General features: G+C 46.5%; 1 protein-coding gene across 2 annotated transcripts in view; it reads right to left on the reverse strand.

Annotated features, from left to right (window-relative positions):
• The window catches only part of NFATC1 (nuclear factor of activated T cells 1), a 120,090-nt gene that overhangs the window by 35,435 nt on the left and 68,627 nt on the right, over positions 1-16,028 (reverse strand). For both annotated transcript variants that reach the window (XM_059815459.1, XM_059815460.1), the window contains exons 7-8: positions 14,401-14,456; positions 12,969-13,101 (exon numbers count right to left, since the gene is read on the reverse strand). In XM_059815459.1, the coding sequence (XP_059671442.1) occupies positions 12,969-13,101; positions 14,401-14,456 (189 nt within the window). The remainder of the gene's footprint in view (positions 1-12,968; positions 13,102-14,400; positions 14,457-16,028) is intronic.

Genomic DNA, 16,028 nt, shown 5'->3' on the forward strand with positions numbered 1-16,028 from the left:
AAACATAGCAGCTCAGATATTGTAAGAAAATACCTTTAACAAGTTCCTGAGCTAGCAAATATTCTCACATGTTTTATATTAGGTTCACTGTACTAGCACTAACCACAGCACAGCTGGAAATATGATGGTTGTTGAACACTGAATTTTCCCAATATATCACTGTTATAGAAACACCTGTGCTAAATAATTCCAAGCTCAACCACTGGCAATTCAACTCCAATAAACCCTGGAGTTGTCTGACTTGTTATAACCTAGGGAAGGGCTATAGCCCTGGTGGCAGGCAGGCTGGAGACTTTAAAGAAGGCAGGTTCCTGATCTCAGGCTGATTTTTCACTGTAGCTCTTCTATGGCACATCTTTGCTACTCGGTTCACCAGGCACGTTTTTGTCACTTCACTTCACATTTTTTTCTTTATAAAAGCAATGCCGTGGGGTCTGTTTGGAAGTCTGATTAGTGGCCATGAACGTTGGGACTCTTGTTTTCATATGTTGTTGCACTGAAATACACCTGCCGCAACCAACAGAGGATAACCAGTAAGTCCTGCTCTGCACTGGGCGAAGGATGGGTGGAAGGGACTCTATTCCAGACCTGTTAGTCCAAAAAATCTCTTAGAGACAGTGACAGCAACCAAGGATACTCCTGGCTGCCCATAAATTCAGAGTGCTGAAGGAAAATAGAGACTGGTGATAATTACAGGGCCAGTGAGGGTAAGTCACAGTAGCTTGTTTGCTGACGGCAGGTCGGTAGCCAGAGAGGGAAACAAGAAGGAGGAATATGAGATTAAGTGGGGCTTCTATTTTATTTGACATGTTTACATTGTCCCCTCGTATTGCTCTGAACTGATCCTCCTGAGCATCAGTTATTTCATGCAATGGGAAACGAATTGTCTTTAAATGGACAGATAGTACCTGCACTTAGGCTTAGAGGTATCTGAACTCGTTCAACTGAATTGTCTCCATTACCTTTTTTAATGTGTTTTTTCAACACAGTAAAAAAGTCTCCCCTTGCTAAATATCATCTGTTTTGTTGGTACACTAATCTCATCACTAGAACAGGTACCACACTGAAAGACGGAGAAAGTATTAATGCTGAAATGGTGAAGGGATCTGCATCTGACTTTTCGGCACTTTGCCATTTGTATTGCAACTTAGCACTGTGCAGAGTGAACGTACGGATCTTACCAAGCTGGGATGGCAGCCACTCACTCCCCTTTAAAATGTGGAAATGTCTTCACAGGGTACCAGTTTGAAGAAGGAAGCTCTGTAGGATATTTTTTTTTTTTTCCTGAAGAGACCATTACTAATCACAGAATCACAGAACCATTAAGGTTGGAAAAGACCTGTAAGACCATCAAGTCCAACCATCAACCCAACCCCACCATGCCCATTAAACCATGTCCCGCAGTGCCACGTCCACACGTTCCTTGAACCCCTCCAGGGATGGTGACTCCACCACCTCCCTGGGCAGCCTCTTCCAGTGCTTCACCACTCTCTCAGGAAAGACATTTTTCCTAATATCCAGCCTAAACCTCCCCTGATGCAACTTGAAGCCATTTCCTCTCGTTCTATCGCTAGTTACATGGGAGAAGAGACCAACACCCACCTCACCACAACCCCCTCTCAGGTAACTGTGGAGAGCGGTAAGATAATGACTCAGATGATCTGGAATCAGATCTGCAAAGCTGAGTGTGTCAGCAGAAATGTAAGATGTTAACGCTTCCCTTTCTGCCTAGACCTCAACTTTTGCGTTTTACATGAATAACTATATTACTTGACTTGTGGAGGTCAGATATACCACAAATTGCTACATTACACCAGTTAACAGGTTATTTATGACACTCTATCCTGTATTTCCTTCTCCCCAGCCTACGTAACTTCACCAAACGGAGTTACAAAAGCCAAAATCTTTGCCAATGTTTGTAATTCCAAACTCAGCTCAAACGAGCTGTGGGTCTGACCTCCTGGTTGTTCTGAAAATACTTTGAATGTGTCAAAAGTTGGTGTAAACCCCCTTATATTCTTTAAAAGGGCAACCATTTACTTCGACTTTGCAAAGGACTGCAGAGGGCCCAAGGCACGAGCTGTGGGTACCTCAAGGCACACCTTCCAAAAGCAATGCAGGAACAGCCTGGACCCGTACTCACCGGCTACCCCCTTACCATCACGGTATCTACAGCATTACTCAAACAAGTTAAAACACTTGTACGACGTAAGGCTACCAGTTCCTAACACACCCTACCCACTGTCTCACTGACTTTTGGGGGGCTGAGACCCTCCGCTGGGGCGAGCAGCTATAGCTGACTTAGAGGAGCTCAGGACTCAAACCGTACCTGCCCACCTTCCCCATTTTCTCCCAGGCAGGAACCCAGTGGGCTCCTCCAGAGCAGCCAGGGCTGATCACCGGCCAGCCGTGGACTAGCGTTACCACTTACCTATTGAGTCATGCCTGATCAACTGCAAATCTTTACAGACCCGAGCTAGAAAACGGAGTTTCATTCTCAAACACATCCCTGCGGAGGCACGGTAAGCTAGCTGCCATAACCCGTATCCATTTCCACCGTTGCTCACTTGCACAAGTGAGTATTTCACACAGGGAGATGCGATGTGATACCGAGAGTACAGTTAATTTTCTCAGGATTAATATTTAACAGAGAACAGTATTAGCCTGACCAACTTCTAGCTCAAATATTTCAAATATTAAATGACTTGGTAAAAACCTGCCAGCTGAAAGAAACACTCCTAGTCACACAACAGGCCTGGACTGGCAATTAACTGGAAAGCCCTACAGCTGTTCAGAATCCGCGAGCATTTTTAGCAGAAACCGGACTATTTCTTAAATTCAGCAGAGCCGTATCAAATGGCAACAAGCATTCTGTCTCAAAGCTGCTCCGTGGTGCTGAGATAGCACCCAGCCTTGTAGACTCTCAGCTGGCTAGAATGAAAAATTGTGCCTGAATTTGTCGTATGCTGAGATTTGCCAATAATAAACTGCAGCAACAAAGCCAGAATTTGTGAAATTGTAAACAGAAAAGATGATGCAGTTTTTACATACACTCAGACTCAAAAGTGATGTTACTCGTTTAAAAGACACTACTCTGCTGAAGGGTCAGACCCTTGCCATAAAAAGGAAAAAATCAGCGGAAGTTCGGTGCGTATGGTGAATTTTTAAATGCCTGTTACTTCACAATGCATTAGGTCGGCCTACAGACGATTTTAAACAGTCCTCGATTTTGAATATTAAAATATGACAGAGCTCACAGCTCTAAATTAGTCTGATAAGCAACTTAATCTGTGCTAATTGGTTTTCAATGGTTCAACGATGCTGCCTTAGACTCCGGGCTCATGTCATTATGTCATCTAATTTAACAAGAAGTTCTGAGAACTGCACGTTGGCAGCAGCCCTGGCTATAAATCAAAGCTTCTTACTCAGAGAGACCACGTTATGACATCATACCGAGGCACTGGGCGGAAGACAATGGTCCTTCTGTGTGGGTCTGAATCTGGGAGAAATGTTTCAGCCAGTTCTGCAAGCCCATGTTTAAATGAAAGGCCTTTCTAGCAGGTAAAAAGTTAATATATCAAACCTTGAAGAAAAATAATAAATCATGCACATTCAGTAAAGGGAGTCAGAAAGTGCTTAAATATAAATTATATGTATTTTTTGACAATTCTAACAAGTCTGTTTGCTTTTACACTTTAGCAATCCAGATGGGTTTTTAAACTTTTTTTTGGGGGGTGCTATTAAAATATGTGAACTGAGAAAATATAATCATATAAATTAAACAGATGTTTATCCTGATTAACATTAAACTAACAAATTCCCATTTCCATGTAGTATTATCAATGCAGACATTTACAGCACTATAATGTATTTATTTTACCCTTAAGTTTGATTGAACCTATCAAACAAAATAGCCACCTTTCACGGTGCAGACTATGATGTAGTTCCCTGGCACCAGCACACAGATTTTGGTTTAGCTTATGAAAATCAAAACACTACTTTTTTCATCATGTGCACGCACACATTTCTTCAACTTCTGGACTAAACGTCTCATAATTGGTAAGATTTTGGGATGAGACTATTGAGGAGGGTTGAGGAGTTCGGTGGCTAGGTCTCCACTACTGAGCTGACCTCTGAAATGCTCTTTGTGCCTTCGAAATCCTCCCCCGTCAGTCAGTTCCGAGCCAGGCAGCCTCTTCACCACGAACCAGACGTTCCTTCAGAAGACGCTGCGCAGGTCATCCCAACTGCTGCCGCTGCTCCGCTGCTGCCCGACCGGTGACACCGTTAGGGATGCGGACACATCTCCACGTACAGCTTAGCCACTCTGGATTCGTGCAAAGACAAAATCCCGGCCGCTGCGGCAGCGTCGGCTGGATCCAGCAAGCTTGAGTGGAGCAAGGACCTCGCCCCTCATTCTAACTCTGGAGCAGCCTGGTGTTGGGGAAAGGCAATGGGCTGGCTGCCCTCAGAAACTATAATCCCCTTGCTTTCTAACACCAGAGCAGCAGCAGTGGCCGAGCAAGACTTTCTGAAATGCCCTGCCGACGTACCTGCAGCAGTGGCAACCTCAGTGGCAAGGGACGGGCGCTCAACCCCAGGGATCCTCCGAGACACTCGCTACCGGGGCCTCTGCAGATGCTGTCCGTAAACTGGGTATTTTTCCCTAGGCACCAAGGCAACCAAAACATTTTTTAAAGGTCAAGCTGCTATCAAGCCTTTCCTTTTTAGTTAATAAAACCAGAGCACGGTGACTGGGAAACAAAGGGAGCCTCACGCTATCAAGCAGCTGTAGGCAGCACACGTGGGATTGCAGCTTTTATCTACGCAAGTATCTGAGCTCAGCCTCTCTTGCTAATTCACTGCTACTGGTACGGCTCATCAGGAGCGCTACCTCTAACGCATGCCTGCCTGCCCTCTTTGGGTTTACGTGTATATATTTTTATGGGATCAGATGCATAGGTACAGTTTTATGCAATAGCCTCCAGGTAGATGGAAGCCTTGCGCATACATCTCAGCCTATAATCTCGGACAGTGCCATTATCTGATTAGAAAGTCCTTTCCAGCTAACTCATTTACTAAATGCTTTTCAACAGCTGTTAAACTATTAGGTTATTCAACGCGTATTTATGAGACAGAAGATTATACGGTAGCTCGGTGCACACACTGTTAAACCGGGTGGGGAGGAGTGGAAGGTAGGTGGAGGGCATTTGGGTTGTGATAGTACAGAAGACAGGCGTTAGCTTTCTTTCAAAAGAAAAGGGGAAAGTTCTTAAAGGGCACGATTCATTTTCCGTCGTAACACCTTACGAAATCCTACAATGCTGAAAAGGATAAATCCAGTCCTGCGGTATGCCCGCTTGGGCTGCTCCACTGTCGCTCCGACGGCGCAGCACCCGGCTCCATCGTTGCCTTGAGCTGGAGGTTTAACTGCGCAACACCCAGGCTGCACTGGCCGAGGCTTTCTACGTCATTTCTGTCAAGACACGTTAAAATTCGCTGGGGTGAGGTCTTTTTTGACAATGCGGCACAACACTACACCGCCGGCACTGACATGACTCCTGCTCTCCCGACGAGGGGAGGAGAACAGGAAAGCGGGGGCTGCGGGCAGGGGTCCCGCAAGGCAGCAGTGTCGGGGCAGCCCGATGCTCCTCATCCTGGCAGTCCTGCAGGAAGCTCCGCAGGGATGGGCTGGCAGACGAGCATCCTTACTGCGCCAGTCCTGCCCCCAGATCCGCCCTCTCCGGAGAGGGATTGGGACCCCACTGACCATCTTGGCTCTGACATGGTCTTTGTCTTCAGAGACGGATGCTGTCCCTCCCGCAGCCAGCAAAACACATCCTCGCCCGTGCATGTCACCTCCAGCAGCCACCACCACCGCATCCCCTTTAGGATCCATCACTGGACTAGATTAATTATGGTGATCATCTGCTTGAGGAGAACAAAAATAAGCGTCTCCTGTAATCCAGCCCCTGTAATTCTAAACCACGGTCTCCCTCACACAAGTTTTACCTTTTAAGCTAATTGGAAGATGCGAAAGCCCCACGCTTGCTAACATATGCATGCGAAATCCCTGGGAAGTAAGGGAGAGGGTCCTCGAAATGCTCCCGCAGAGGGGTTCGGTGACTGAAACCACAGGCTGGCTTTCGTCGTCTGAAGGGGAATATTTGAAAAGGGAGGTGCTGCCAAAAGACAGCTTTATGCACTGGAAGTTAAGTACTGTGGGTGATCGTTGCTGCTGCGATGGAGCTGGTCCGACACAGGCGGGGGCTTCTAGACAGCGCTCGTCCACCCCTGCCTGTCGCAGGGACATCACACAGGTAACGCTCCTTCTTGGCCTTCCAGACGAAGATGGAGAACCATGCAGCAAGGCAGTTTGGCCTCTAAAAGATCGAGACGACTGCATCGGCAGCTCGGATGTGGATGGCTAGGCTCCGGCCGATGGCTGGAACGGGATGTCACCTGGATGAAGCGTGGGCAGCTCTAGCGGGGACCCAGCAACTGGGAGCAAAAGCACCCGAGGGTGTAACGCTGGGGAGCGTAACGCCTGTCTCCTCCGCCCCGCCGCAGAGCTCGCGCGGCTGCTGGAAGGGAGCTGAGGGGCTGATGCACCCGGCGATGATGAATTTTTGTGATCCTCTTAAATGGAAACAGGACTCCCGACAGAATCTCGCCTGCATTTTGTTACTCTGTTAAATGTCAAAAGTAATCAGCCGCCTAGCAGCCAAAATGAAATAAACTGTAACAGCGCATGGTGTAAAAATGAGCAACCGTGATTCATATTTTCACCTAAAATTAAAAAAAAATACCCCGGGTTCAACCTTCCCCCCCCTCCGTCCCTCCTGTCGCCCTGCCCTGATCGGCGCAGGCTTCGCGGCAGACCGGCTGCTCCCTGGGCTGGATGGAAATGCTTCCAGCAGGTCCGAGGCTTCAGGCCACGCTCAGCCACGCTCGGTCCCCTCGCTCACGGCCCTGGGAAGGCGACGCTGACCTAACGTGGGCCTGGGCGTAACGCACTCCTACTGACTTCATGCCCCTTCCTCCAGCTGCAAGGTGCCGCCGAGGCGCAGCCCACCCTGGCACTGCCGCGGTCATGTTGCGTATGCCGCAGGTTAGGATCCTTTCACGACCCAGGCGTTGAATTCGGCCCCGCTTCCCCAACCGCCCCCAAATTACCACCATTTTGCAGATGTGGCTAGGCTACTAATTTTGCCAGCCTCAAGCACGGCAATTCCACAAATACTCAGAAGGTGAGAGGTGTCAGGAGATGATCAGCAAGAGCCGTGCTCTGCGTCGCAGTAGAGTGGCGACGCTTTGCATCCTCATTTTATTGTTTTCTGCTAAGGCGGCCGATGTCGCCTTTTAACTTAGAAAGTGAGCTGTGGGCGGAAGAGCCGAGGTGAAACAGAGGCACGGCTGCTCAATGCAGTCACTAGAAAACTGCTGATTGTGCTCCTCTGTGGGGCAGGCAGGAGATAATTTTAGAGCAGAGGCAGGAAGTTAGGAGGATGCTGACAGCAACGCGCAGTGGGCACTGCTCACTTTTCAGAAGCACCCCAAGAGCTTCACTTGCACAGAATCATAGAATGGTTTGGGTTGGAAAGGACCTTGAAGATCACCTAGTTCCAACCCCCAGCCATGGGCAGGGACACCTTCCACTAGATCAGGTTGCTCAAAGCCCCGTCCAACCTGGCCTTGAACACTTCCAGGGTTGGGGCATCCACAGCTTCTCTGGGCAACCTCTTCCAGTGCCTCACCATCCTCACGGTGAAGAATTTCTTCCTAACATCTAGTCTAAAGCCACCCTTTTTCAGCTTAAAGCCATTACCCCTTGTCCTATCACTACATGCCCTTGTAAAAAGTCCTTCTCCAGCTTTCTTGTAGGCCCCTCCAGGTACCATAAAGCACCATAAGGTCTCCCCAGAGCCTTCTCTTCTCCAGGTTGAACAACCCCAACTCCCTCAGCCTGTCCTCATAGGAGAGGTGCTCCAGCCCCCTGATCATCTTCGTGGCCCTCCTCTGGCCTCAATCCAACAGGTCCATGTCCTTTTTATGTTGGGGGCCCCAGAGCTAAACACAGTACTCCAGGTGGGGTCTCACAAGAGCAGGGTAGAGGGGGAGAATCACCTCCCTTGACCTGCTGGTCACGCTTCTTCTGATGCAGCCAGGACACAGTTGGCTTTCTGGGCTGCGAGCGTGCGCTGCCGGCTCGTGTTGAGCGTCTCATCAACCAACACCCCCTAGTCCTTCTCCTCAGGGCTGCTCTCATTCTCCACCCAGCCTGTATTTGTGCTTGGGATTGGCCCGACCCACGCGCAGGACCTTGCACTTGGCCTTGTTGAACCTCATGAGGTTCACACGGGCCCACCTTTCGCACCGCCGGGCTGTGACCAACAATACTAAGGCACATCCAGTCACCAGAGGCAGGCTCTCAGCACAGCTCTGTACCTGCAGATTCAGAGGACCTCTGTCCCCACCAAGTCGCTCGTCTATGTGGCCAGGTTTTCAGAGGAGCTCAGCACCCGGGGGGCTTGTGCCGGTGCCTGCAGGGAGGCAAAGAAACTGCAGAAAAGCTGGCTCTACGAGTGACGGCTGTGCACTTGGAAATCTGGCCCTACACGGGTGGCGAAACGTGTCTCAAAATAAAAGTTGCCCAGCATATCAACACCACTTTAATAAATACTAGAAGTAGTGAAACAATTTTTTAATAACGCTTTGAAAATTAAGAAGCCTGACAGAAACAGAAACCGGAAATACTTTATCATCAACTCTTTGCAAAAGCGTATTTTTCATTCCAGTAGAAGAAACACATCAACTTTCCTTTTTCCATCTTATTAAATACTTCCTAGACAAACTAGCCTGTCTTTGCTTAGTCAAATATCACTACTTGTCTAAATAAAATTCAAAGAAAAACCTTGTGTTCACCATTCTTGATATCAATATTCATTAGATAACAGAAATCATAGAGAGCATTCACTCCTATCTGTGAAAAATAAGTTCTTGAACACGTTTCCTCTATTTTGATGTACCTACTTAAAAGAAATCTGAATAAACAGAGATCTAATCCTTATCGTTCAGTGTGTTGTTTAAAGTCTTCTGAGCCGGAGAACTCCGTCAGCTTTCTTAGTGGATGAAAGCACAGGATTTGGAACCACAGCATACGTGTCTGATTGCTTGTGTGCTTCTTCAGCCTCTCCAGGTTAGTTTATACCTCAAATGCTACTGCTTACGTCTAGTGATTTCAGAAGACTACTCCTCCCGTTTGAAATGCATATATGGGTCAACGGTATAATAAATTCATAGAAGCAAAATGATACGTGGTCATAAACAGAAATGAAAACCAAGCGTTTTTCAAGAGGGTAGGGTTCACAAATGCAGGGTTCACCAATGGTTTTCCGAAACGTTCTGCTGCACATAGCAGAGCCACAGAGCACTCCTGCACAGAGCTGCAGCAATGGAGGGACTTTAAAAGCCGAATATCCAAGCGTCTGCTCATCGTGCTTTGCTCAGGCTGCTGACTGCAGCGTCCGGTCCTGCGCCTTCCTCCTCACATTCTGATGGAATGTGGCAATGTAAAACGTATTAGTACTTACCCTATGAGCTGTGGCAATTCACCTGTGCCAGAATGGTACGGAAGCTACTTATATTTCTGTGCCAGGCATGTCTGGGGAGAAGTCTCAAGAGACTACAGCCTACAGCCTGCAGGCTCCAGGACAAAACTGATACGCAATTGCTCAGCGATGCGTAATATTGAAGCAATACTAAAAAAAAAAATGACATTATAGTCATTTCTGTACAATATAGGCTAATACAGGATTCAGGGATTGCTCAAATTCAGCAGAACAGTAAATCAAAATTTCAATTATAAGTGGATTACGAGCACTTAGGTTTACGGTCTGTCCCAAGCCAAAGACTTAAGCAAGCCCGTTTTCCAGACCTTGGCTCTCATTTGTGAAGCCTCTACTTTCTGTTTTGTGTTGTTATTTAAACTTTTCATTTACACAGCAGTAATATTTTCATTTTTATGGCATTTTTTTTCCTTTTGAGGCAGGAACTCTTCTTCACCAAGTAAGTCCCTGCTCTACAAAACACTTCAGCTAACACAGAGGAAAAGTACGATCCTGCCATATCTCCGCAGCGCGGTAGAAACCTTACGGCGACGAAACCGTAACACTCTGCTGGAGAGGGCAGCTTGTGCTGGCTGCATGTCACAGAGCTGTACTCCATGGAGACGCTATAGGACCATCCACGGGAGGTGGGATGAGTGAGGCCACGTGTCCCTGGATCCACTGGCTGTTTTCCCCTAGGGAATGAGGAGAAACAGGAGCTACAGGAAAAAAAAACCCTATTGCTCTGCGGTCGGGGTGGGAACCGCACTGCGAGCCCACGGCTTGCACGTCTGCGTGTGCCCACACCCACCCCAGGAGCACGGCCAGCGGGCTCACACAATATTTAGGCTTTAGTCCATGTACGGTATTTTGCTTTGGCACAGTCCAGTTGAGCTGTAAAATGTATGCCTAATGTGCGTCACGCAGCTTTTCAAAGATCCCTCATGCAGAAATACCTGCAAAATTATGGTAGGCACTGAAATGTTAGCATTTTGACTAGTCCTAAAGCAGAGAAGGAGAAGCAGCTTACAGGATACCATCTGGTTTGTGTATAACCACATCTTACACTTGATGATCACTCTGACGTTTGCTTCTCAAAAACCTACACCTTCTATGTTTGTGGGGTTTGTTTAAACAAGAGACAAAGCGTTACCTGGACCAAAACAGTGCGTATCTCCTTTACGTATTTTTACACTGATCACACAGTGGTTGTCGACTCAACTACTTTTTTCTTCATGAGCTAAACTTTGCTTTTCTACAATGTCTTGAAACATTAAAAGAATCTTGGGACTGAAATCAAGTAAAGCCTAAAATGACTCCTAGAAATACAGCGGCATAAATGACTGATTCAGCCATCGTGCATGGTTTCTGAATACGAAGTCAAGGTGATCGTATCTATCTTTGAAAGGCACAATGGAAACAACCACCAGCAACACAAGGGCAAAACCTTACAGCTACAACACAGGCATAGTAAAAACATACTATGCTATTAATTCTGATGATTGCAGAAGCACATTCACTCTTACCACTGTTACGGGACAGTTTGCAAAGAATGTAAGATGTTTTCCAATTACCTGCATGCACATATACGTATATATTAAGAGAACATGAGTGGAGAACCAAACAGGAATAGGGGAAGGCATAGTTACTACTCAATACCTGCTTCCCTTTCCCTTTCCCCTATTCTGGTGTTATATTTTTTCTTTCAGCTTTCCCTACACTGAAACGAAAAAATTTCACAGGAATTTAAATCAGTACAGCAGACCAAACAAGATTGCCAATGTTTTCAACAATTACCATAATTAAAGATGTCTTTGCAGAATAACGCCTAGGCTGGTTCTCTGTTGCCTGTCACTAGGTAGCTACTCCCATTGCTTCACATCAAATGAAACATCAAATGTTTCAAACTCAGAATGGTGGCAGCATAAACCAACTTTGCAGCAGTGAATACTATTCCCATGGTTTAGAATAAAATGGTAAAAAATGGCCTATGTAAAGGCTGGAGAGGAAAGATGCTGCTTAATAAACAGCAGTTAACACCAGGCATGTATTTGAACTTATGAGTGTAACTTGGTTGGCAAGGCAATACCTGTTGGCCTCGACAACAGATTTTTGTTGCTGAAAAGTGTTGTGCAAGAGAACAACAATGCTTTTCCTTTCCCATTTAAGAGATGAACAGTCTTTAAATATACACAGACATACCCACTGGGGGTGAAGTTTGCATAAGTAGGCTGATTCAGTGAAGCATAGCTACGCAGCACATATGCAATAAGCAGTCAGTTGCCCATGTCAGGTTTCCTGTGCTTTTATTTTAAATTAAAGTCCTGATAAAAGTCTGGAGTGCATGCAAGCTAACTAGGTGAAATTCCAAATGGGTACCTTACGGGATTTCACCTGCAAAAAGTTGGCAGGTCTCTTCGAGCCGTGTGACATGACTCAAGTATTGCTTTGTGGGAATTCCCTCAGAAGGACTATTTTCACTTGGGAAGTCTACAAAAAAGCATGAACCTCATCATTTTTCTAATTCTTCTTCCTTCCAAAACAACAACAACAAAACAACCACCCTTTTTTCCTACTTCCCCCAAAAAAGTGTTCTCAGAAGAAGAGCCATTTCAAAAAAAAAAAAAAAAAAATCTAAATTTACTTGCTATTAACATCTTCGTACAAGCCCGCTTGGAATTCGGCTAGCATGAGTACTTTACTGTCACTTCCCAGCCACCGATATAAGCGTCCAAAATAAATCGGCACACGTGTTTCTGAACATTTCCTATACATGAAGCATTTTGCATGGAGCACTTTGATCTCCATTCACGTTGTGCTTTTCACTGCTACCCAAGAGCGGCATCAGCCTGGAGCGCTATGTTCACCCCGCACGAGACAGCGAGGTGCAGGATGGCTGGAAGGAGAATCCCCACAGCACCTCCAGCTCAGAGCCCAGCACGCTTACAATGCTGTGGTGTGAATTCAGAAGTATTATTCAAATGCAATGTACCCTCTGGGGCCACGAAGTCAGACCGAGGGTTGACAGCAACTTAGCAGAGAGCTCAGCGCGTTCACAGTTTGTGGCTACACGTGTGAGCTTGTGCTGGGGCTCTTCAGCTCCCAAAAGCTGAAAAAGTCCTTGTTCCAACAGGTCTCTGCCACCAATACAAAAGTAAATGATCTGCAGAGAAGGTCTCTTGTGTGGGCAGCAGAGGGAAAGGCAGCTCTCATGGTTTGATTCTCACTCTCATTTTATAGCACCAGGTATACCTCCGGATTACTCAGGTTACTAAAGAATTATAAGAGCTATGTATCTTCCTAAGTAATCACCATTATCTCTCATTTCTACTAGCAGAGGTAAGGAATATATTTTGTTACCATTAGCAGGAAGATAAGTGAAAAGCTGGTACTGGCTTCTCTTTCTCTTTCCGTTGCAGACATAGAAGTTGACCTGCACAGGGCTGGTAATTCTCTGATTGCGGAAAGGTGGTATCTCAACCACCAACGAATTCTGCAAAAGCAACAAATCACAAAGTCAAGGCACGACTACGACAGTCGAGGTGTACAATAGTATTCACGTGTTAACCCCGAGAAGGCGGCACCCAGGCTCACAAGGAGGAACACACTCCCGGCATGGGAACTGCTGGGCTCCGTGGGCAGGGATGGCCTCCCGCCACCCTCCGTGTCCTCCGTGCCAAGGCCTCCAGAAATAGGGAAATAAGACTATAGCATTGGTCAGGTCTTTACAAAATTGCTAGCTTCACCTCTTCTGTTTGGACAGCAAGTACGATACTGCGTATGGAGAAGGCTCTATCCCTCCTGCCTCTGACAAGAATCTGGGACCACAATCAAATCGTGGTCTCTAACTCAGCAGGAGAAAGCACACCCTCTCGGCTGGCAGGTCATCCCCAGTATACCTCACCCTAACACAACTTCCTTTGAAAGGAAAATCAGGACAGGCATATGATTATTCAAATTTTTCCATTTTCCACAGGGAAATGTGTTTTCATATCACAACGCGGGAAGTTTTAAGCACGCAGGTTTCTGTGGATGGGAGATCTTGCAAGAACATCTAGTCCTACAGAAAGAAGGGCTGGAGAGCGTGTAGATGATCTTTCACTGTCAGAAACCAAATGCTCCAGCACGGGGCTAAGGAACGACTTAGCTGCTAGGGCATCAGCTTACACAAATGCACAGTGAAATCTGCTATGACCATCAAAACCTCCCTTGGCACTTTTTGAAAGAGTAAGAGGGAACGCTCGTCTTAGCATTTGGCTTGCATTCAGCAGAGGTCTTTAAATTGTTTGCCTGCATGTCTCCAGCAGGTTTGCAGCTCACAAACTGTTGCATATTCCTGCAGCGGTGGAATAGTGGCCATATTTCCCACTTACAGTCATGGCTGAGGGAGCCACACTTCTCCAACCGTGGGGCTGATCTCCTGGGAAGGGACTCACATTTCTTCTACCGATGGTAGACAAAAGCCAAGGAAAATGATCAGAAATTGCTTTGGGAGCAGCGGGAAGAACTGACCCAGCAAGACAGAAGATGAGCAGACGGGGCTGGCCCATCCCGGACAATGAAAAAATATTTTCCAAACGGTCTCTCCTGCTTTCGGGATAGCTTCCAGCGAAGGCTTTTTACCCCACACTCCCATTAAAGAAAGATTTCCAGGAGGGGAGGCCTAAGTAGTTGTTCTGTTTCAGCGGGGAGACACAGTGCCAAAGCCTTGGAAATCCCTCTTTAGCAACAGTGCTGGAGAAGGCAATATATATTTTTCATCTTGATGTTAAAATATTTAAGGCAGACTTACTGGCTTGCACATTTCTTTGTCGGTTTTGGCTTCCATTTCCCACACATGGTGACCATCTAAAAGACAAAAGAAAAAGATATCTAGTTCCATCCTTTTTTCCTCTCCCAAGCCTACAGAAGAATGACTTTTGTAAAAAACAATCTCTTTGAAGGGGCACTGCATATATGAAAACCAGCTCTCAAAACGCATTGGCCAAGCGTTGCCCAACCATGGAGGCCATCTGGGTAGCCCGTGATGGGAGTCCACTTAGCTTTTGTGAAGGGGGGAACCACAATCCAGAGCGCAGGATACTGCCATGAGGGAAAGCCACCGGGAGTTTATCCTGCCATTAGTTTGGACAAAATACGCAACTGTTCTACACCTTAGTTTCCCAAACTTTCAGACAAAAACACTGCTACCTATGATGCCTTTGGATCACTACCTATGCAGTAAGTCATAGTCAACATTAATATTAAATGAAACAAAACAAAAAAAGCAGTATTAAGGAGGCTCCTCAGCCACATAGTATTTCATTTTAATATACTCCTAGTCTGGCTTGTCATAATTCTGCTGCTTGGATCAAAAGGCAAGGCCACAGGCTGGGAAACATAGCTTTTGACTCCATTTTAAAGTAGGTTTAGCTCAGCTACAGCGGTCCCACCTACAGTTTTCTGGAGCTGCTTCTAGTGGTGTGTTGGGCCCTCCTAATATACTGTATTTCTGTTTTCAAGCAAACATAGATTGAAGCCACAGCTATCATGTTTTCTGGCGACCCGCCTTTTGGAAGAAATTGGTTTTGTCTGGTCATTTTTCCTGCGCCTCACTGATACATAAGTCACTGGTCAATAACAGGGTTTTTTTTCTTCCTTGCGGCTTCAAAACTCAACAGCAAAGAAATTAGAAAAATAATACAAAACATAAGGTTTCCATTCTGCAGGCCTAGAAAAACACAAACGTGTACGGAAGGCCACAAGCAGACTGTTGTCTAAGTTGGGCAGCGGGGACGCGTGCAGCTTCATGAGTCCCACCATTGTCAGATGTCACCGGAATGAAAGGGAAAATGAGACTTTATGTCATCTCTTTTGTATATTTATTGCAGCATCGGGACATGCAAATGCAAATATTGGCTATTTTGAACTTCAACACATAGACATGGGCCTGCCGTAGAAAAACAGCTCTCGGCAAGGTAGAAGAGTGAATGCACTTTTTCTTCTCTCTTCGCTTTCATGGCCAGGATGGAGGTGACGCATTTAGAACTGCCTGATTTATTACAAATGTCTGTAAATAATATTTTTGTGTACAGCTGTCCTACTGTGAAAGGAATGCTGCTGAGGGACTAGCCCTGGCAATTGTTTTAACGTCCAAAACTCCCTTCTTTTTAACGTATGGAAAGAAGCGCAACGTGAAAGCTGGAGCACAAAGAGCGCGGCGGATTTGGCAGGTCTTTCTGTAGGAAACAATTAGCAGATCTACCCTTGGTTTCTTCCTACATTTTAAATTGTGACGCTGGAAAAGGGATCCCTTTAATTGGTACTGCCACGTTCGGCTGCGGGGGAGAGAAGGAGCAGCCAGACCGCGCTCGAGTCTCCTTAACGATGCCTTTTGAGAGCGCCAGAATTGAAGCGGACTTCTCGGGAGGACTGGCGATC

The sequence above is a fragment of the Gavia stellata genome, chromosome 3 (assembly GCF_030936135.1).
Source record: "Gavia stellata isolate bGavSte3 chromosome 3, bGavSte3.hap2, whole genome shotgun sequence".
In the NCBI taxonomy this organism is placed as follows: domain Eukaryota; kingdom Metazoa; phylum Chordata; class Aves; order Gaviiformes; family Gaviidae; genus Gavia; species Gavia stellata.